Here is a 21265-nt window from a genome sequence, read left to right as displayed (position 1 = left end):
CCACGCCCGGGAGGGCGCGGGGCGGGGGCGGGGTGAGGCCTGGCCCCGCCCCGCCGCCTCGCGCGGCCGCCGGCGGCAGGGCGCGTGCGCTGCGCAGGCGCGGGGTCAGCCGGCACCTGCGGCCGGCGGGTCAGGTGGGCGGCGGCGCGGAGGGAGGTAAGGGCGGGCGGGCCTGGCGCCATTTCCCCCGGCCCCCAGGCACCCCTTGGGGCTGGGGGGCTGCTCCTTTCCGCCAGTCCCTTCCCAGGGGCACCCGCTCCGGGGCTGTGGGAGGGGTGCACGTTAGTTTCTGTGGGGTGCAGCTCCTGAGCCGCGTTCCCCCTCCCGGCGCCTTTCCTCGGCCGGTCCGGCTGTGGGTCGGGCGAGGGCCGAGCAGGCAGGCAAGGGTCCGCCGGAGGGTCTCGCCTCCTGCCGAGCTGGGAGCCGGGGCCTGGGGAGCAGGGCAGGGCGAGGCCCGGCATGCAGCTCCCACGCACGCACCTCGCTGTTTTAGTCTGCAAACAGGTGCTGGCGTCCTGCGTGAGGGGTTTCCATCCTGCAAGTCGAGGTTAGCCTCTGAAATAGCTTGCAGAGGGCTAAGCAGTGAACGCAGGTTGCGAACAGCATTGCTAACGTCGGTGTCATGGGTGGCAGCATGCCTATCGGTGTCATGGCTCTGTCCAGTCTGTCAGTAGTCTGCTGACCTGCCGGACTCTGGAGTAGCCTAGCATAACCCATTAGTCATTTTTAAAACGTTTGCTAGTCACTTGCTAGCAAACCATTTCCAAATGGAAACTCTTGTCAGGGCTGATGGTGTGTGTCAGGAAGGGCTTTGGTGATGGGGCCAGGGACCATCTTAAACCCCCCTCAGTAAGGGTTTGGAAAAGGAAGAGCAAGGGTTTTAAACAGCTCACCTGCTCAGGGAAGAGTTTCCCAAAGCCATCAACCCCAGGGAGCTATGCTGCAATTCCTGTTTGTTTCTTGTGACATTTGCATGTTGTTCTTTGCTTTAGAACCACTGGGTTGCACAGATGCTTCTCAAATGTCCCATGGCCCATCAAATTAGTTCAGCTGTGCTTCATTTGGTGTGTTTCTGTGCAGGGGAAGTGAAACTGGTGAGCCTTTAGTTAGTTTCTGCACTTTCCACAGAAACTAACGTGAAGCAGAAGTTTCTGATTTTGGCTTTGTGGTAAGCACTGGTTGAAAAAGCTGCAAAAAGAGCAGAAATAAAGTTGAACAGGGCCCCCTGCAATTAATGCAGAAAGTGGTGTTTGGCCTGGAAGGAATAGGAGTGCTGATCTGAGCAGTGTCGAATGCTCCTGTTTCAGTTGATTGGAGGTTGGTCTGGTAGTGTCATTACTAAGCAGCACTACTTGTCCACACCCTTCCCAGGAATGTTGGTAGCAGGTGTAAGCAAGCCAGATCCCATCTCTTTTCATACCAGGCTCTTGCCAGCTGGCTCACTCTTCTGGTTAGCAGATTCAGGTATGTGTTCAATCCTCAGATCAGATTCCAGAGTGTGCGGGTAGGCAGGCCAAGCAGGTCAAAGCTATTGACATCCCTTGGCTTGAGGGGAGACACGGGTTACACAGTCTGCGCACTCATGCCAGAGCTCCTTCAATTTATTCTTTTCTTATTTTGGATTTAGCATCTATAATATACTGGTTCTGCCCTGGTCAGGAATGGGCTGTGTTCCATTTTACTTAAGGCAAGGGAAACTCTGTCCTCAGCACCTTGTTCTTGCCTGTTTTACTCCAGCGATCGGTACTGCACTTTCAGCTTCCTGGAGCTCTGCTGTTGTTCTTGCAGCTTGGCTCAACATTACAAATTGAAAGGCAGTGCACTGAGCAAAGCTCTGGCAACCTCACTGGCAGATGTTTGGTTTTTAGTGACTGAGTGAAGCTCTGGCAACCTCACTGACAGATGTTTGTTTTTTAGTGACTGTTATGCTGGAGGAAGGTGCTCCCTGGACAGTCCTGGAGACAGAAGCACTGTATTTCTAGAGCAGGTACAGTACAGACAGCAGCCAAACAAACCTCTTATTCCGTGCCAGGCCTTTACCTTCGCTTGCAGAATGTCCCTAGGAGGGGGAGGACTGGTTGGCACTTGGCCTTTCTCTTGTGACTGCTGACTAAGGAACCTGTGGTGTCAGGGTTGTTGCAATGTGAACTTGCATCTGTGCCCTAGCAAACTGGCCTGCGAAAAGCATTGCCAAAAAAGAGCAGCAGAGAAGCTGGATCTCTGTGCCTGGGGAACCCCTTCTGAGCTGTAGAGATCACATGCAGAAAACAAGCACAGCTCCACTTGTAAGGTGAGTCAGTGTTCTTGGGCTGATTAAGAACTGGTTTGCCAGATGACTTGTATTGATGTTATGCCTGTACGTCTTTTACATCCTTCCAGTAGAGCAAGTCAGATAGGATAAATTATTTAGCTAGTGATTGTACAGTGGAAAGGAAGGCCTGGTGACAGTGATCCCTGGTGATTTTGCTGTTTCTGTGATAGCCTGAGGACACAGGCCAGAAGATATGTTTAGCTAGTGATGGTATGTTTGGAAAAACTAGACAAGCTTTCAGATACAGAGTTTTCATCAAAAGTGGTATAATTGATACTAAACTCTCAACAGTTGTTCTCAGCTTGCAGTTACAGTGGTGACCTGCTGCTTCCATTTTGGACCTGATGGAGGACTTGTGTGCCTGAAAGCTTGTCCAGTTCCCAGCTCTAATCTCTCTAATAAGAGAGATTACCTCCTATATAAAAAAGTTGTTCAGAAATAGGTGTGGAAATAACATATTCTGTTCTTCCGTGTGTGACTTTCTGCAGAATCCACAAGTCAAATAGCTATTTTGTACTATTTCTGAACCCTGCAGATTGCCTTGGTACTGCACCCCTCCATCCTGCTGCAATGAGTGGGAAGTCCTTGCTCTTAAAGGTCATTCTCCTCGGGGATGGTGGAGTTGGGAAAAGTTCCCTCATGAACCGGTACGTCACCAACAAGTTTGACTCACAGGCTTTCCACACGATTGGTGTGGAGTTTTTAAACCGGGACCTGGAGGTGGATGGACGTTTTGTGACCCTCCAGATTTGGGACACTGCGGGACAGGAGAGATTCAAGAGCCTGCGAACCCCCTTTTACAGGGGAGCAGACTGCTGCCTGCTGACCTTCAGTGTGGATGACCGGCAGAGCTTTGAGAACCTCAGTAACTGGCAGAAGGAGTTTGTCTATTATGCTGACGTGAAGGACCCTGAACACTTCCCATTTGTAGTCCTGGGCAACAAGATAGACAAACTTGAGAGACAAGTGAGCACAGAGGAGGCCCAGGCCTGGTGCATGGAAAATGGTAACTATCCCTACCTGGAGACTAGTGCCAAGGATGACACCAATGTGGCAGTGGCCTTTGAAGAGGCTGTGCGACAGGTGCTGGCGGTGGAGGAGCAGCTAGAGCACTGCATGCTGGGCCACACCATTGACCTGCACTCCAGCTCCAAATCAGGGTCTTCCTGTTGTTAAGAGTGGCTGCTGCTTCGGGAACGTCGCTTGGGCAAGCGGCTGGATCAGAATAAGCGCAGGCAGCTCTGGGGCACTCTGAGGAGAGTGGCCACAAGGACAATAGGTGGTTTGCTCAGTGGGGAGTTGCAGCCTCACCATCTGAATTCTGGCTGGAGTTTTCGGGCACAGAGGATGTATCTGCAGGAGGGAGCTGTCAAAAGAGCATGTGAACATAGTCCTGCTTCTATTTCTGCCTGTTTCAGTAGGTTTAAAGGACTGGGTTAAAGTCCTTTAAATTCACTAAAGACAGTGAATTCTGATCTGTACCAAGAATTGCCTGCGGAACAAAGCTGAGAGTGCTCTAGACACTCTGAAGTATTTTAGTCCTGAACTCAAATAAAAAAATACTAGACCCACTAAACTCATGACCTTACTGCCAAAGGAAAGTCTGCTCAGCACACTGAACGAAACCTGTTGTAGAGACTAGCCCATGCAACTGTGAGAATGCCAAATACTGGAGTGGCTGCAATGTGTGTATCTGTTGTTTGAGATAAGTGCATTGTGTCCTGAGACTGAATTGTGCTGAGAATTGTTAGAGCTTTGATCTGAAGCAATGTACGAAGGAGAGATGGACCTGTGTTTGAATGCGGCAGCATTGCTTCTTTGTAGCTGCCCATTTCTGGTCTGTTTTTCTTCACCTCTAACTTTGTCTTCTGTGAGTTATTTTGTGGCGAGACTGTCTGCTTCTTGTTTTTAATATATGTTTCCTTGTCTCTTTTGGAGGCTCAACACTGGATTTCGCTTCTCATACCTTGAAGGCCTGGATGAAATGTACTAATGTGGACACTCTCCAGGTCATGTCAAAGGGTTTAGAGTTACTCAGGAGTTCAGGAGCATGAAACTTCAGCTGGTTTCTGTCATAAGTAATCACCGTGTCCAGATGCTATGCTCTAGCAGACCGGATGGTAGGTGGGTGGGATGTCTCCTAGTGTGCAGGTGACTGGGGGAGTCATGAGTGGATAGCTGTTAAATCCACTCACTCAGTGTGCGGGGCCGGTGACCACTGTGCTTTGTTAGCTGGCAGATCAGCTAACAAAACGCTAACAAGATGCTAATAAAGCATCTTCAGTTGCTTTAGCACGGATATTCCCATCTGGATGCTGCAACATAGAACCGTTCACTTTATTACCTGTTGTGTTAGGTGCAGTGCTGCTCAGCACAGTTAACTCATGCTGTTGCCCTGGCCCTTACTCCCTAATGGGGAATCCAGTGCATTTTATCTGTAACTCATCTGACAGACTTTACTGGTAGAGGATGTCCACTCAGTTAACTGGCCTTTGTTAATGGCTGCTGTGTTCCGTCCATTGGGGAGAGAGCAGCACTGGTTCCACCTCTGTTCAAGGTGGCTGAAAAGTGGTGGGGGAGGGGGCAGGGAACCTTGTAGAAAAGGATGCCAGGCTTTGCTGATCCCAGCTCCTGCCCCCTGCTAGGTATTAGTCCCAAGCTATCTGTGTAGCAAAGAGATGAGTGCTTGCTGACTGCTGTCTTTACCATTATAACCTCATGTCCTGCAACTTCCCGTGCAAGCCTTTGTCCAAAACTGTAACTTTGCCCATAAGCCTGCCACGGGGAGAACTTCCCCGAGTACGTACCCGCTAGCTGCTGAATGCGATTCCCACTGTGATGAGCTACTGGATGGTAAATTTTGTAGCTCAGATGGAGCAGCCTTGCCTAATGCTGCGCTTCAGAGCAGGGCAATTCCTGCCTTCATGCTGGCTGGTGGCAGCTAATCCCCATTGTCCAGCAGTCTCCTCTCGGGGAACTCAGGGTGAGCCACGTGTGGAAGGGACTGAAGCTTTAATGCGAAATGTTTTAGAGGGATCTGATTTCATATTCACGGGGATAGATAGGGAGTGCTTGCAGTCTCTGGAAAACCGGGTTCCTTGAGGTATAAGAGAAGGCACTGCCTCCGTAGATGCAACAGATTTTTATAGGATATTAAAGTTACTGTTTACCAATGTCTGACCTGCCCAGGCCTCTAGATTTTTCTTCAGTTTAACACTGCTTGATATTTCCTTCAAGATCCCAGATTCTGTGACCTGTGGTTCTGATTTACATCTCTGAACAGACACGTTCCCCTGGAGCTGGTTTGCGCAGGGATTCCAGGGTTTGGAACAGGCTCAGGCCCTTGTGCGCTGCCCAGCCCGGCCAGAGGGGCTGCTGAGGGAGCTCCCTGCAGGTGAAACTGCTGCTTCCCCAGCACGGATCTCATGGGATCTACGTAAGGACTGGCACCTCCTGTGGGAGAGGGCAGAGACTGAACAAGCAGCGGTGCAGGAGGCATGGGTGCAGCACACTGTTTGCAGTACCCTGGGTGCGTGTTGATGCTGATAGCTGAAGCTCAAGAGCCTCATTGTGCACAGGATGTGCAGACGGTGTGTATTGCTGGAGGGTGTTACACAGCATCTTTTATTCCTAACAGGCATTGGATCATCGCCTTTAAAAAAACCAAAACCTATTTTATTAGGCTTATGTGTTTTAAAAATCCATTTTAAAAAGTATAGCAATTATTTATTTAAATTGTTTAATTTATTTTAAATGATACGCACAATTTCCAAAGGAGCCAGGATTTTGGACACTGTTGCAAAGTTCAGTGCCAACAGCCATCACCTCCCTGTGTCCACTCATGTTGCTGTGGTTGTTGCTATTGCTACAGAACTGGAATTGTAAAACTGAGGTTCTACCTTTATTTAAGCAAATAAAACGTGGATGTATTCAAGTGAATTCAGGAAGTGGCTGCATTCTTGGTTTATCAAAGTTCAAGTCAGCTCCTGTTCTCCTGAGGGATATGGAGCTGGATTGGTTATAGCATCTGGCAGAGAGAAGTCACTAAGGGATCAAAGGGGTTGGGTATTCCTGAATGTACCTGGCTAGATCGGTAGTTGAGGGAATATAACTTACTTATCAGCTGAATCCAGTGACCAGTTACATCTTTTCAAGAGTGTATCGGAAAACACTTTCATAACAGAAATATTCCACATTGCTTCCCTCTGTCACTATATTTTAATTTTCAGCCTGGGTTCTCAGCAGCAAGCTGGGTACTTTTCTTTGATTTCTTCCTGTGATCTTGGAACTAGTCCCTCAGGCTCCAGGGGGTTGTAACCAGGCATGATTTCCGTAGGATGCCGAGGCAGAAATCAGCATATGGGGACTTTTCCGCTGTACTTCCAGGGTGGTCACTTATTTTGGGATGCTTTCTCTGTGTTTGCAGAGTCTGTGCCTGCTGTTTCTGTTGGCAGAACCTTTCAGTTCATTTTTCTCCTGTGTCTGCTTGCCTATCCACACTTCCAGAGACAGCGTAGGGTTTCAAGTCCTTGGAAATCCTGCTTTTTAAATGTGGGATGTAGTATCTGGGGGCTTCCAGCATCTTCATTCAGCTGTTTCAAAACACAACTGAAAACAGACAGGCAATGTGACCTGGTGGGAGATGGTCCCAGCCTTGGAGGAGTTGTGGAGGTTGGGTGAGACTGTCTCACATCAGCGAGGGTCTGTCTAAAACGATCAGAACCACTGACTCCCCTGATGTGAGACATTTGTAAGGAGCAATAGTGAGGCTATTCCTTCATTCCCCACTTTGCCACCACAAGCAATACCAGGGAGCTCAGTGGGTTTTATCATGGGTTGGCGAGAGGATGGATCCCTGGAGGGCAAAGGGGTGTCTACAAAGGAGACCAATGCACTGCTTCTGTATGGAACAAATGCTGTAGCGTATCCCTGTGTGCTTGCAAAGGAGGAGGAGTGGTGGGGAGTCTCATGGTCCCATCCATCCCTCTCTCCCACAGCCCTCTTGAGGATTTTGCTGCTCTGGGCCAGGTAGCACAGCTGTAAGGCCATGCAGTTTCTTGGTGGGCTGAGGAAATCTTCACTAGAACTGCTAGTGGAGGAGCCCCAGATGGCTGCAGATGCGCTAGAGTTGCTGTGCTCTCTTGGTGACTCGGGCTGCTGACACTGCATTTCCTGAGTGCAGCTCCTCCCTAGCTCTGGCAGCTGGCTCCTCGCAACAGTACAGCTGTAAGGTTTATGGGAACATGATCTCTCTGGGGACTGCATTTTCTTACATGAGTCTGGGCATGAGCAAGAAGATCTAGAGTCTAAAAGTGGCCTTTCAGGAGCCTCTGAACCCCACTCGAGGCTCCAGTTCTTAACAGGGAGTTTGCTGCAGCTCTGGCACCGGGGCACTGGCGTGGTCTGCTCTGGAGGAAGCAGCACTCCCCCTCTGCCGAGAAGGGATGCGGTGGGAGGCAAAGGCAGCTCCGACAGCGGTTGCCCAAAGGCCTCTGGTGAGTCGGAGTCCCTCGACTGGGAGGCTGGGGCCTGGGACAATGCATGAAGTCAGTGAAATGGAGGGTTACCTCCTGAGGCAATTGCTCGGGCAAAAGCAATTGGGGATGGACAGAGATATCCCTTGACCCCAGTGCTTGCATGGCTGGTGGAGCAGCTCTTTCCTTGTGGCTTCGAGGGGTCCTCCAGGGGCTGATGCATGTGGCCACGTGCAGCTGCAGGACTCCTGTCTTCATGAGTAGCCAAGTACAGGATCTGCCTGTACTATTGTCAGTCCTTTCCGTGAGGACTTCCCACTCGCTATTCCCTCCTCATCCCTGGGCATCTCCCTAGCAGAGCAGAACTGTGAGCAGAAACAGAGAAACCAGCTGGGTGCCTGCGAGGCAGCAGGTGAGAGCTTCCTCTAGGGCAGATGGGCGGCAGTACCATGCAGTGGCCCTGGCAGGCATGGCTGCTGTCAGCTACCGCCCCTGCCAGGCCACCGCTCGCCACTCGCAGCCCTTTCCCTGCCCTAACCGAAGCCAGGACAGGGCTGGAAGGAGCTGCTGGAGGGGAGCAGCGTGAGTGTGCCCTGCCACGGCTGGTGTGCCTGCTGTCTGCTCTGCTGAGTGTTAGTGCAGGCAGAGGGATGGAGGGCAGAGCCGAGGCAGCGGGCAGCCGTTCGGTTTGCCTCTAGCGCTGCCCTCCTTTCCCTGAGCCTTCCTGCTCGGCCCACACAGCCTTACCCCAGGGCTGAGCCCGAGCCCTTGTGAGGAGAGCCGGGTGGGAGACGGTGCCTGCCTGCGTGGCTTCGGAGGAATTTGCTACGTAGATAGGTGCTTGCAGAGAGGCTTTGAATGGCAGCATCTGAACGTTTCGTGTAGCTTTTAATTGCTATTCCCTTGACTGGACTGTGCAGGACTGAGCCCAATGTAAATGAAGGCACTAGAGGGAGACGGTGGTTATTTTTTCTGGTGCGTGGCCGGTGGGCTGGCTTTGTTTTGGAGACTCACAGGGCACCCTTAGCAGGAGACGTGCCTTTGCAGGGAGGGCTTCCTCGGGAAAGGGCAGGCAGCGCACGGGAGGCAGGGACCGGGGTTCGGTGTCGCGGGGGGAAGCCGGGCCATGACGCCCGCCTTGTCCCGCTGCACCCCGGCAGCGCCAGCCCGGGCAGCCGCCGCTGCGGCCGGTGGCCGCGGGGAGGAGACGGAGGACCGGGGATGCGGGAGCCGGTCCCGCCCCGGCCGAGGGAGGCGGCCGGGAGGAGCGACAGCGTGGCGGGGCTTCGCCCTTGGAAGCCGCCTTAGCGGAGGGCCAGGGAGCCGTGGCCCTCCCTACACGAACGCCCTTGGGTGCCACGCCGCCGTCCCCTCCCCTCTCCTTTCCCTGCGCAGGGGGGTGGCTGTCTTCACTGTCCCAAGGGCCTGCTTGCCCCTTGCTGGCAACGGCTCAGGGCCCTCTCCCGGAGGGGCAGGGCGCAGGGTGAAGGGGTGGGAGTCGCCTTGCCCGCTCGCCAGCAAATGGGACAGCCCATGGGACCTGCTCCAGGGTCCCCTTCTCTGGTCCAGCCTTTGTGGGAGCAAACCGCAGCCACGTTTCAGCCGCTAGACAGGGGGAAGTGTTTGGTTGTACTGGCTCCCCTCCTTGGAGCTCTCATGATGGGCCAATTTACAGAGATGCGGTTTGGTATGAGGCAGGGTTTATTCCCTGTCTTTTCTCAGCCAGTTCCTGGAGGGCACTGGGTGCCCACGGAAGGAGTTGTGAGGGCAGGTCCCCCGTCCCCAGGTGGGGTGGCAGCAGGACACAGCCAAGGGAACACCCGACAAGAGGCTACATGTGTCCTTTGGCCCTCGGACTTGCCCAGTGTCCTGGCCATGCTGACCACTTTCAGATGCTACCTCGCACTGCTGTCCCCAACCCTCACCCTGGCCGGGGGGCACCAGTCTCTGCCAGGGGAAAGAGATGGTGTTTTGTTCCCTGGCTCGCTCCTGCCCAGCGGCTGATCACGCATACACAGGGCCCTTTCAGCATGGGGAGAGGAGGGTGATGGCATCTGGGAACGCAGGGAACAAAGGGCTCCATTGATGCTGGCTGCAGCCCCGTGGGTTTCTGTGAGCCAGGGCAAGGCCAAGGGTGCAGGCACAGCTGTGGACTGAGCTGGGGCAGCAGCAATGCATGAGCTAAACCTCCCCCAGCCAGGCTGCATGGGAGGCCTTGCTGCCTGCCCGGAGGGGGCTGAGGCCAGGAGAGAGAGGGGAGAGTGGGATTTGGGCTAGAGTCCCATTTAGGAAGAGCAGCGAGGGTTCTGGCTGTGGGTAGGTAACAGCCTGCCAGCTCTCCGCCAGCCCTGCCACTCATGGGCACTTAGCTGTACCTGAAATCTGCCTCTTGGGCAGGTCTGCTGCAAACGGGAGCAGTGCTGGCATTTGAGCGTGGGGCTGGGAGCATTCCTCTGTGGCCTCCCTCCCTGGAAGCTCCTGAGCACAGCTCCTGGAGGGAATTTCCGAGAGAGGCAACATTTGAATTGATAATTTTTGAGTAGCTGCTGTAGAAACATGTGTCTAAGGGCAACATTCGTCGGATCAGGGGGAGAAAGACACCAGCCGATGACCTCCCCATGCACCAGCACTGTACAAGCTGTTAATAACCCTGCAGCAGATGGCATGCAGCCACCCACAGAGCACGCGGACAGGACATGTAGGGCTCTGCGATAGTCGAGTCCACTCTCGTGCCTAAACAAGACCATCCTATTTCATGCAGGGCTCTCTGCAAGTGAGAGAATTGCACATCCTGTGTGGCTCTGGACGTGCTTGTACCACATGCATTGCCTGATGCGAGCCGGCGAGATTTGCTTGAGCTGTGCCCATTAGTTTTGCTGTGGTCGTGCTGTAGGTGCTACATTAGGAGACATGGCAGAGGCTGTCACTGTGTAGGATGAGTATTAAAGGGCAGCAGCACATCACCAAACACAAGCAAGCGGCTCCTACAAGACCCCAGCTTTCCTCTGGGTGGCTGGAGGAGAAATAGAGGTTTTAAGAGCTCCCCAGCTGGGAACAAAGATTTTGAAGTCAGGGTTATGAAGCTCATAGCTGGGGTGGGAAGGAGGGGTGGGCAGAATCCTGCGGGAGCTGCTGGCCCATACATGGGGCTGGCGAGTGCTGCTCCTCTGGGACCTTCTCCTCCGCAGCCTCCCCTTCCCTGCTTTTTTTTGTCTGGGGTGGTGGGAAAGCCAGCACAACAAATGGACAGACAGACGTATATCTTGTTCAGAATGTTCTTAATTTTAATTTATTTTCTTTAATTCTTATAAAATACATCTTGTAAGATAAGTCTCTAAAAACTTGCTCCTTTTTATTGCTTGTTAACAAGTTGAAATTCTAGATCAGAAATGAAGGAAATGCTTTCAGTTGATTAACTCTCTTTTTGCATATGTGTGTGTGCGCGCGCACATGTATGCGCGTGTGTGTGTGTGTTTGGGGTCTGGGGACAAGGGTGGGAAGGAGTATCTGGTTATTTTTTGTTAAATGAATACCAAAAAAAACCAAGCAAACCCCCAAGAGAGAGAGCGTTGATGTGAATTTCCAGATCTTGACTGGTTTCTCCCCGCCCTGCCGTCCCTCCTGGCATCTCCCCCCCTCCCCAGCCCCTGTGCGTTTCTAGCCTGGCCAATCTATTTCAGCATTCCCAGTGGCAAGGATCCTTCGAACGCTCTGCTCAGCAGATCTGCTCCTTTATCCTTGCCCCTGCTGAAACCAGCACTTAAAAAAAAATATTATAATAATAATACAGACAAAAAAAAATATCCATGCAAGATGGAGCTACAGTCTGCCACTGAAAGTAGTTTCTCCAATAAATAAACACTAAGATTAGCATTAAGGAGAGGCAGGGAAGAGCAAAACAGAATACCAGTTGGCAGGGAGGACTGGAAACAGCATTTTGGCGGGTCTGTCTGGACCCATGCTACCCAGCCAGAGGGCTTTCCTCCAGCTGCCGTGGAGAGCAATCATGGGGGAGAGGTCATCTCCACCAAACCCCTTGCCCTGCTGCCCCCCTCCATGGGAAAAGACTGAACTGGCACCAGAAAGGATCTGGTTTGCAGAGATGGGCCATGTTTCTGCCCTGTGACCCCCAAACTGCCGCCTTTCCTTCCCTCCTTAACTCCTTCATGGGTCTCAGCTGGAAATGAGATGCTGCCAGTCCCTCCCACCGTGGCAGACACAAGACAGGTGTCCTGACTTGCAGGAAACATGGGAAAAAAGTGAGGGGAAGAGGGGGACAAAACAAGGAAAAGTTACATTTGACACTGGTGAGAAACAAATCAAGCTCTCCGACGCAGCGGAGGCTAGAGAAGCAGACGTCACCCCAGAGAAGAGCACCATTGTGAAGGGATGAGAGCGTGCAGCGAGTACGGCGCTTGCAGGGCAGGCGGAGGTGCGCAGTCCAGAGGGTCATTCCCTGCGTATGAAGGGATGGCTCTGGCTTTACGCTTCCGAAGCACAGCGCAGAGATGTCCCCTCTCGATCAAACCTATCTGGCGCCTCTCTGCTGCCTGGAGGGTAAAGCCAAGAGTCCCCCTTGTCTACAGAGACACCGAACTCCTTTAGGCTTTAATAGGGGCAGCTGCGTTAGGGCTTTATCAGCATTGGGGTCAGCACTCTCTTCTCCACAATGGGAAGATCCTTGCCCTGAACTCCCTTTGCCTTGGCTGCAGCAGGCAATCTGGGATAAATTCATCTTTCTTTGCTAAGGGGAAAAAAAAATCCTTCTCTTATTCTCCATCCATGGGTGGTGACAGCAGACAGCTCCAGGAGAGTCTCTAGCAATGGTACCAGGACTGGGCCAACTTCCTTTTCTCTCTAGGTAGCCTCTTGCTACTCATGGAGCAACCTACATGGATTTCCTCCTCCCAGGAGCATGAAGGCCTTTGCTCATCCCTAGGCAACATCGGGACACTGGAGTAAGTCCCTCCTCTTCTCTGGCTGGATTCAATGGGCTTGGCCTTAGAGCGAACCCATTACGGATGAGCAGAGAGAGAAAAGTGCATGAAGAGGTGTCCATTGGTGGGAAGCTCTCCTTCCTGGTCATGCTCAACACGATGGATGCAAGGGAGGAAGAGGAGAGGAGTCAGTGGTGAAGGCAGTGTTAACGCAGGAGACCTGGTGACGGGTGGCTGCAGTGTTAAAGCCTCGGGGTTAGAAAAAAGGGTGTTTGGTCTGGCTGGGCTCCACTGTGCGAGCTAGAACTTGGTGCCTCGGCCCATCAGCTTGAGGACGGCAAAGTTGTAGGTGGCGGCGATCATAAAGGTGAGCTGTGGGTGGGAAGAGAGTGAGCGAGGGGGGAGGAGGAGAAACGAAGCTCCCAGGGGCAAGGAGGGCAAGCAGGGTGGGACTCCTCGCTGGGGTACGCCCAAGGTGGTATCCCCCAGGCCAGCACCCCAACAGGGCAGTTGCCCTGCGGAGTCCCATGGCCCTGCTGCACCAGCAGGACACCGCAGTGTCTCATTGCTGGTGTAAAACAAGGGGAGAGACAGGGAAAGGCAGGGGACTCAGTGCACAGGCAGCAGGACCTCTCCCTGGTGGTCTCCTAAAGCCTCTCCAGATCCCCTCCATCAGCCACCTCTACCTTCTTATGGCCTGAATTTGCCATCTGCACTTATGTGCCAGAAAATGACACAAGCATGGGCTCTGTCACATCCATGCCCACGACCTCCGTTGTCCTCTGCCCCCACATCCTCGCCGGGCGGAGGAGAACGGCCGGGCAGGAGGAGCACCGACTCACCAGTGAGACCAGTGTGGCGGCTGCCCCCACGAAGGCCGCAATGAAGAGGTGGAAAGTCATCTGGAACTGCAAGGGAAGAGGGAGGGTGAGCTCCCGGGGTCCCACGTGCCTCCCGGGGTCCCATGTGCTGGCTGGGGAGGCCAGTGCCGAGGCCACCCACTGCGGGGAGGTGATGTGAGTTCCTCACCTCGCTAGTCTTGCAGATGGAGAGCAGGTTGGAGCCACACACCTTGCCGGGAAAAGCATTCCAGGGCAGGACGCCTGGTGAGGATGCAGGGTGCCAGGTGAGCCGGGCACAGCTGCCAGCCAGCTGCCTTGCTCAGCTTCCCGCAGCCACGTGTGTCACACACGGCCTGGCGTTTCGGGGCTCTTCAGCACTTGCCCCTGCTTTATCCTAGCCTTATCTGCCTAGACCCTCTCCTCCATCCCCTCTCCTCCACCCTGAGCCCTGGCTCCTGGGCAGCAAACCCAGCACTCACCATACATCCTGGCATCCGCACACAGGGTGCCGATGCTGGCCGAGGTCTTGCTTGGGTTGGCAATGGACTGGCAGGTGGTCCAAGTGTTAAAGTAGATGTAGACGGGCACCGCGGAGCAGGCGAAGACCAGAAGCCAGATGATGGTCAGGACGTAGGTAATGCCCACAAACTGCAAGGGGCAGGATAAGCCAGGGCAGAGCCATGGTTACTGAGCGGCCAGGGACACGGACAGGGGAGCGCGAGGGTCCCCAGGTAGGAGAGGGTGCAGGGCAGGCAGGGGACTGAGATGCTGCCTGCATCCGGCTCCGCACTGCCCACCAAACCCGGCGTATCCCCAAGCAGCCAGGCCTGGAGCAGCAGCCCAAGCTGGGCACCCCTGGGGCTCACGGGGTCAGCATCAGCCCCAGGCTCGCGGCCGGCTATATGTGCATGGGGGTGACCGGTGGCAGCAGCAGGATGGCTGCCATGTCCTGTGCAGGGAGGGGAAAAAACACAGCGACGGCCAAGGAGGGTTTGGCCTCTGCGGGAGGGCAACTGCAAAACCCACCTTGGCGTGCAAATGTGGCTCTCCTGCCCTCCCTCCGCGATGCCACCCCGACCAGCCCCCGAGGGAACCGCAGCCATCCCCCTCCACTCCCCTAGGCCACGGGGTCCCCTTGTCAGCACTTTGTCATGGTCCCCAAGCACAGCAGAGAGGACAACCCCGGGGGCACCGGGTGCCAGAGAGCCTCAGGCTGCCAGCACCTCGGGGATGCTTGTGGATCTCCCTGCTGATGCTTAAACATGAAGTGGTTTCCTTAAATGTGGTCATTTGGGCTGCTTTGGTCCCCAGGGGCCATGGCAGGCCTGGGGGGAGGGTGGCTGGGCTGCGCTTCCCTTTGGGATACCCCGAAACCCGGACGGCCGCAGTCTCCTGCCCTTCGGCCACACCAAGCGTGGCGAACCCGCTGCGGGCGCGCGAAGGGGTGCCAAACCCCGGTTAAGATCACCTTGTCAGGATGTCCTAGCCACTTTCCCAAACACTGACACACCCGCTGCAACGAGTGAGCTCGCTGGGGGCCTCGCGCTCCCCTCCCTTTCGGGCCCCCAGTTACCGTTGCGCTGAGGCCCTTGCCGCAGATGGTGGTCTTGTAGTCCCCAAAGATTTGCCGGACGGCGCCGGTGGTGTAGAAGCCTTCGGCCAGCAGCAGGGCTCCGTAGAGGAAGAAGAAGGAGGCCGTGCCATAGATGACGTACTGAAAAGCGTGGATGCTGCCGGGGAGAGAAGCGGGCAGGGATGCTCAGATGCCAGGGTGGTGCCGGGGAGCTCGGCCCCACGTGCGGCATGGCCGGGGTAGCCTGGCCGCAGCGACTTACACTCCCTGTGCCACCCCATGGGGACCAAAACGGAGGGCGAAGCCATGAGAGGAGTGAGCTGTGACAAAGCCATGGCGAGCAAGTCTGTCGGCCGCTGCTGGGTCCCCCACACCCTCCATACCTACCCAGTGCAGAGGTCCAGCACTAGCCAGGGCACCTAGCAAGGGTCAGATAAAAATAGGCGTGAAAAGGAAACAAGTGGCCGCTGGACCCTGCCATGCAGCTGTGGCACTGGCACACAGCAAATACAGCCTGGGGTCTCCAGGGGTGACAGCATCGCCCTGGACACCTCCTCCCAGCACAGAGCAAGATGGAGACGCGAGGGGCCCCGGCATGAGGGCGATGCACTGCAGCAGGGTACTTACACGTCGATGAGATACTCATAGTCCTGGTAGTTTTTGGAGAAGTAGGTCTCAATGAGCTGCTCGGTGCCTGTGAGGGCTTCGTGCCCACAGCCACAAAACAGCGCTACCCCGAAGAAGCACAAGCCAGTAGCAACCAGTGAAGCAAAGGGTGCCCCGATGAGACATCTGGCACAGCACTCGAGCAAACCTAGGGAGAAGAGAGGTGAGGTGGGATGGGACAGGACGGGGAGTGCTCAGAGCCTGCAGCTCAGGAACAGGCAAGCATGGGGGGAAGAAGGTGCCCAGTGGGAGGAGGGAAGCAGGTTGAAGGAAAACCCAGAAATGCGTTGTTGCGGTGCTGGAGAGCCAAACCCAGCAGCTTTCCCAAGAGCTCTCTAAGCAACTGGGCAGGATCGCACCCAAGTGTGCCCACGGACAGGGGGTGATGGCAGCATGGGGCACCAGGGCTGCAAGGCAGCCCCTGGGCGTGAGGTGGACGGGGAGCTGAGGTGAGCTAGTCATGCGAAACAAGATGGAAATACAAGGCAACGTAGCATAATGCCAGTGGGATCTGGCAAACAAGATGCTAATGGGCTCCCCACTGCCAGCACAGCCCAGCTGCGAGCAACGGTGATGCCAGCTGCCTGCATTTTTCTTTTGCCATCAAAGATGGAGGGGAACCCAGCACGTCCACAGAGACAAACCCCAATGGAGACCCAGCAATGTGGCCCGACCTTGAGGCAGTGCGGGAGGAGTTGGCAAGCAACCTGAGCACCCTGGGCTTCTGGGCGGTATGCCGGGATGCACTCATCCCCTCCCCTGGCACCCCGCAGGCAGCTCAGGCTGCAGCAGCCCCATTACAGGGACAGATTTGCTTATGGAGAGGAGCTGTGTTAGCTCCCCGAACATCAGTGCTTGTGTAATAGATTTAGTCCTCCAGGACAGATATTTGGCAAGAGGGCACGTGTACCTGCGTGTGGGTAGGGAAAGCGCGGGCATGTGCCCGTGTGCTGCTTGGTTTGCCTAAATGCTGGATTTTTTCAGCAGTGGGGCCATGGGCACCTGCTCCTTCTGCATGTTGGGGCTCTAACGTGCGGGATCGTTAGCTCAGGTTCCCAATGGGCTGGGTTTGGAGGTGTTCAGCCAGCCACTCTCCTGTCCTGTTTGAGGGTGAGCAGCCAGGTGGGTTTGCACCCACTGGCATCTGACTCCAGAGTGTCAGTTTGGCTCCAGCTAAGCTGCAATATCCTGCTGCCCTGGCTGTGCAACACCTGCGCAAGGAAGCTGCTCCCCTTTCCCAAGATGCAGGCTCCGACACCCCACTGTCCCAGGCACTGCGGCTGCTTGGGCACATCCTGTCTGGGCATAGCATTTGTGCCTTGAATGCCAAAAAAGGCACCCGTGGGAAGCATTCACAAACCCACGCTCCCTCCACGGATCCCACAGTACTTACGTCCTCCGTCAAAGGACAAGAAAACCGTGGGGTCCTGGCCAGCAGTGCCCTCCCCTCCCCAGTGGGAGCAAGGTCACTCGGTGGCACCAAGGACAAAGGGGGATTCTCCTGGCACTGCCACCCCAGCCGCTGCCCCATGCGGAGAGCACTCAGGGAACAAAGGCAGCACTATGGGGGAGCGCTGGGACCCCTCCCACTTGTTTGCCTTGGGCGCCGCAGGTCCAGGGGGGTCCCACTCCTCTTGGCCAGCACTGCTCCCCAAACCTCCCTGGGACCCAGCGGGACAGCCTTGCACACCCAGCGGGGTGCTGGGCGAAACACGCCTTTTTTATTTTTATTTTTGGTCACCTGGGAAGTGGCGTGGCAGGTGCCCAGGGCTGGGGCACGGTGAACGGCCCTGTTCCCAGAGGGATGCAGGTGCCAGGATGCGTCAGGGCCTGGCAAGCTCCCTGCCACAGCTCCAGCCCCTCGGGCTTTGGGAAGCTGTGCTGGGGAAGCCTGGTGAGGGGAAGGGAGGAGAGAAAGAGCCCTTGTGCCACACAATCCCGGCCCTTGTACCCGGGCTCAGCTGCTGCCGCCGGAGCCAAACAATACGCTGCAGACAGGAGGAGGAGAAGGAGGCAGGGGACTGGCAGCCTGTGGCACCCCTGGGAACAGAGCACCCCTGATGCCCTGGGGGGTATGCCGGTAAGTATTAGCTCTGGTGTATCAATAGGGAAACTGAGGCACAAGGAGTGCCTCAGTTTTCCCAAGGCTGCCGGCATGCAAGTGGCATGAGTTGTGGCAGGTCTCAGCACTCTGCCTGGACGTCTCAGCTCCCGCCAGCCCCAGGCAGGAGCTCTCATCTCTCCAGCCCATGTGGTGAGGGCTCAGGTGGGACTGGCTGTGGGGATGGCACCTGACCCCACAGACAGCGCATGAACACACGGAGACAAAAAACCGCTTTGGGAAAGAAAACACCATCCCCGCCCTGCCAAGGCATCCTCCCCCAGCAGCTCCCATGGCCAGCATGGCCACACCAGGACCTGACCAGTGCCAGAGGAAAGTTTCAGGGGGCTCTGCTTTGGGACAGGAACCCCACAGCCACCAGCGACAGCTCTCCGGGCGTCCACCACCCTCACCCCATACTCACCCATGGTGCTGGACCCGGTCAACTCCCCCGACCGCCCGCTCTGCTGCTTTGCTGCTGTCTGCGGGAGCCCTCGCCTGCCTGGCGGTCCCTCGCCCTGTATTTCCCCTTGTGGGTGCCTGTCCCGCTCTCCAGCAAAGAAAAGGGCTCTCTGAGTGACAGCCACCCCCCTTAAAGGAACAGGACCCCGCCTCTCCCCCCCTGCCCCCCCCGGCCCTCCCAGCACCCCTTGGCTGCCAGCTCCTGGGTGCCCGGCGGCTGCGTGGGCAGAGCTGCCCCACGGCCCCGCTCAGGGCTTTTGGGGGAAAAGGCTTTTGCAAAAGAGCAGCTTGGGGGGCTGGGGGATTCATGGGGTGGCTCTGGGGACCCCACCGGGCCCAGCTGGGCTGTGTTTGCCCCAGGCTGCCCGCTGTAGCAGCATGGGAGACTGGCCCACAGGACAGCAGTGACGCCCATCTGTCACCTCCCTGACCCCCCAGCGCAGTGGGGAACAGGGGTCCCCTCTCCCAGGGACCTGCTTTCAGCCTTGGCGGCTCCAAATTGGGAGCTTTCCCCCTCTTGATGGGAATCCTGCGGCCACCTTCCCTGGCCCCTTGGCCCCTGTGGGGGAACGGCGCTCAGGTGGACACAGCTGTGGGGTCCCCAAGTGATGGGTATGGCTCCAGGGCTGCAGCAGATGGAGCCAGCTCCCTTGGGTGCTCTCTCTCCCTTGGGTGCCCCATGTCCCGTGGGTGCCTCAGCTCTGATGAGTGCCCCCACCTCCCCTGGGTGCTGCGGCTGCGGAGCCAACACAGGGCCAGGGAAGCCTGCAGAGGGCAACCGGCCCCTTCCCGGCAGGCACGGGGTGGACAAAGCCCTGCTGTGTCCCTCAATGCCCTGCTTTGTGCCAGGCAGCAAGGTGGCAGGGCCTGGCTGTCCCTGGGGCTGGGGACACTGGTGGCCTGGGGGGTCCCTGGGCTGCAGCAGGCCAGGAGCGGGTGGGTCACCTTGTGGGGACCCCTGCCCCTTCCTCACCCACCCAAACAGCCACCCCTTGGCTTGCCCGCAGATGGGGTGGGGGGAAACACAGCCTGGGCAGCTGTGCAAATGCTGCCAGGGCTTCATGGTGGCCAGCTGCACCCCACACTGGTGGGACCCAGCTCCTGGTCCTCCAGCACCACTCCCTGCCTCAGTTTCCCACTGCAAGGCAGGGTGGCAGAGGGCAGCCTGGTGTCCCCAGCCAGCCACGGGATGGGAAGGGCTGGGGAGGGACAGCAGAGCAGAGAGAGCCTCTGCCACCAATGTGGGTGGCATCCTTGGGCACCTCCCTTAGCCCTCCAGGTGGCACCCAGGTGGCCTGGCAGTGATGTCACCTGGCCATCGACACCTCCTAATGGCCGTGGGAGGATGACAGCCTTGCGAGATCCCTTTGGAAATAACCCATGACCCCTACGACCACTGGAAAACAGCAGGGCCCAGCCTGCACCCTAGGGCAGTGCAGGGGGACCCCTGGACACCAGGAGGAAAAAATATGACATAAAACCCCTCCATAAATATAATACCTAAAATATAACATACTATATAAATAAAAAAAAAATTACATTGGGGAAAAAAACATAAGCCCTTCTTTTTCTTTCCATAGAAATTCCAGTCTTGCCGACTGCAATTTCTGAACACCCTGGGAGGAAGCAGCAGCTTTACACCATCAGGGGAAAGGCGGGCAGCTAAGAGGGACTGTGATTTCTGCACAAAGTGGCTTAAAGTTGTTGGTGATCAGTCACTGTTTGTCAGCAAGGATCCCTCGGTGCTGCTGCTAGCATCACCCGCTGGCAGTAGGGACCAGCTCATCTCCCGTAGGTGCTCCAGAGTGGAGCTGCAAAACAGGCTGAGGCAGAGAAGGGGGAAATCCCCTCCCTGGATTTCTAAGGCTTGAGGGAAAAGAAAGTGTGCAGGAAAGTGGTCGGGGTTGCCGTTCCTCCGCCAGAGCAGTGGGTACCCTGCAACGAGCAGCTGGGTGGGTGGCTAACAGCGCACCCCAAACACTGCACCGTCCGCCTGCCCTGGGGGGGGGGGGCAGAGCCCCAGGGGTACATGTGCCATGGGGTTGCTGAAAAGGCCTTCTTGCAGCCCTTTGCATTTCAGTTGGAGAGGCTGTGAGAGCCCCTCCTGCAAATCAGTGCGTAACCACACGCTTCCTCACGCTTGGAGCAATCCTGCAGCTCAGCCCCTTCCTGGATGAGGCCCCAAGGGCAGTGTGCGGCTGCAGGGAGCCTGCCAGCCCACATAAAAGTTTCCTTGTCGGCTTGTCCCTGCTGGAGAAAATGCTGCCATTTCTCAGGCGGGGAAGGGGAGATGCATCCCTGTTTGCCAGCCAGGAGAGGGCCGTGCCAGGCTGGTAAAAATACACATGCTTATAAATCAATCTGGATCACCTTGCAATTTGTTCTGACCCTTGGGCAGTGGCCAGTTATGTCCAAAACCACCACCACCATCCCCCCCAGGCCAATTAAGGGCTTAGCTACCTGCAGTCATTAACAGAGCCCAGCACTGCCACGCTGCCCCTTGCAAGGCGTGCCAGGGGCTAGACACGGAGAAGGCTTTCCTTCCCCAACCACCTGCAATCTGCACTGAGGCACTGGAACGGGCTGCACCAGAATGAAGTATTTAGAGGAAAATACACACGTACGTCTCCATGTGGTAAGGCCACTCTGGGATATTTGAGGGTTTTTCTCTTCTGTCCTCAGCGCTTCACAGCTGCGTCCGAGACTCAGGCTTTCCCTGGGCCATGGGGAAGGAAAGTTTGGGGCTGGAGGGACAAGCAGGTGACAGCGAATACCCACATGGGCACCGCCGATCTGCACCACTCCACCACATTAGGGCAAAGAAGCGACATGGGAAAGGAAGCAGGAGCATATGGGGCAGAGATAGAAAGCATCCTCCCTGTCCCCATCCACATATGCA

General features: G+C 56.0%; 2 protein-coding genes across 3 annotated transcripts; one reads left to right on the top strand and one right to left on the bottom strand.

Moving 5' to 3' along the window:
• The first annotated feature begins 1939 nt into the window (after window positions 1-1939).
• RAB9B (RAB9B, member RAS oncogene family) lies at window positions 1940-3795 on the top strand. Of its 2 annotated transcripts, none has more exons than XM_009808026.2 (2): window positions 1940-1987; window positions 2847-3795. In XM_009808026.2, the coding sequence occupies exon 2, from the start codon at window positions 2882-2884 to the stop codon at window positions 3485-3487; it is 606 nt and encodes a 201-aa protein (XP_009806328.1). In that variant the 5' UTR covers window positions 1940-1987; window positions 2847-2881; the 3' UTR covers window positions 3488-3795. The 2 variants fall into 2 exon arrangements, with proteins under 2 accessions (XP_009806328.1, XP_059680474.1); XM_059824491.1 differs by lacking the exon at window positions 1940-1987 and adding an exon at window positions 2222-2290.
• A 9227-nt stretch (window positions 3796-13022) lies between these two features.
• Window positions 13023-18322, bottom strand: PLP1 (proteolipid protein 1). The gene is made up of 8 exons (XM_059824571.1): window positions 18318-18322; window positions 17482-17504; window positions 15765-15951; window positions 15138-15294; window positions 14044-14212; window positions 13752-13825; window positions 13565-13630; window positions 13023-13094 (listed from the first exon to the last, which is right to left on the bottom strand). The coding sequence occupies exons 1-8, from the start codon at window positions 18320-18322 to the stop codon at window positions 13023-13025; spliced, it is 753 nt and encodes a 250-aa protein (XP_059680554.1).
• Window positions 18323-21265: the final 2943 nt, after the last annotated feature.

The sequence above is a fragment of the Gavia stellata genome, chromosome 14 (genome assembly GCF_030936135.1).
Source record: "Gavia stellata isolate bGavSte3 chromosome 14, bGavSte3.hap2, whole genome shotgun sequence".
Classification (NCBI taxonomy): Eukaryota; Metazoa; Chordata; class Aves; order Gaviiformes; family Gaviidae; genus Gavia; species Gavia stellata.
The sequence above is the reverse complement of the archived record's forward strand: the minus strand, read 5'-3'. Positions and strand labels throughout refer to the sequence as shown.

Bases quoted from the DNA above. Each gene is read 5' to 3' on its own strand.
- RAB9B (XM_009808026.2), top strand. From the start codon at position 2,882: ATGAGTGGGAAGTCCTTGCTCTTAAAGGTCATTCTCCTCGGGGATGGT.
- PLP1 (XM_059824571.1), bottom strand. The intron at 15,952-17,481 runs GTCCCGCTGGGT...TCTTCTCCCTAG, and splicing joins CCCGCTGGGTGTGCAAGGCT to GTTTGCTCGAGTGCTGTGCC. The intron at 13,631-13,751 runs GTGAGGAACTCA...CTTCCCTTGCAG, and splicing joins CCATCTGCAAGACTAGCGAG to TTCCAGATGACTTTCCACCT.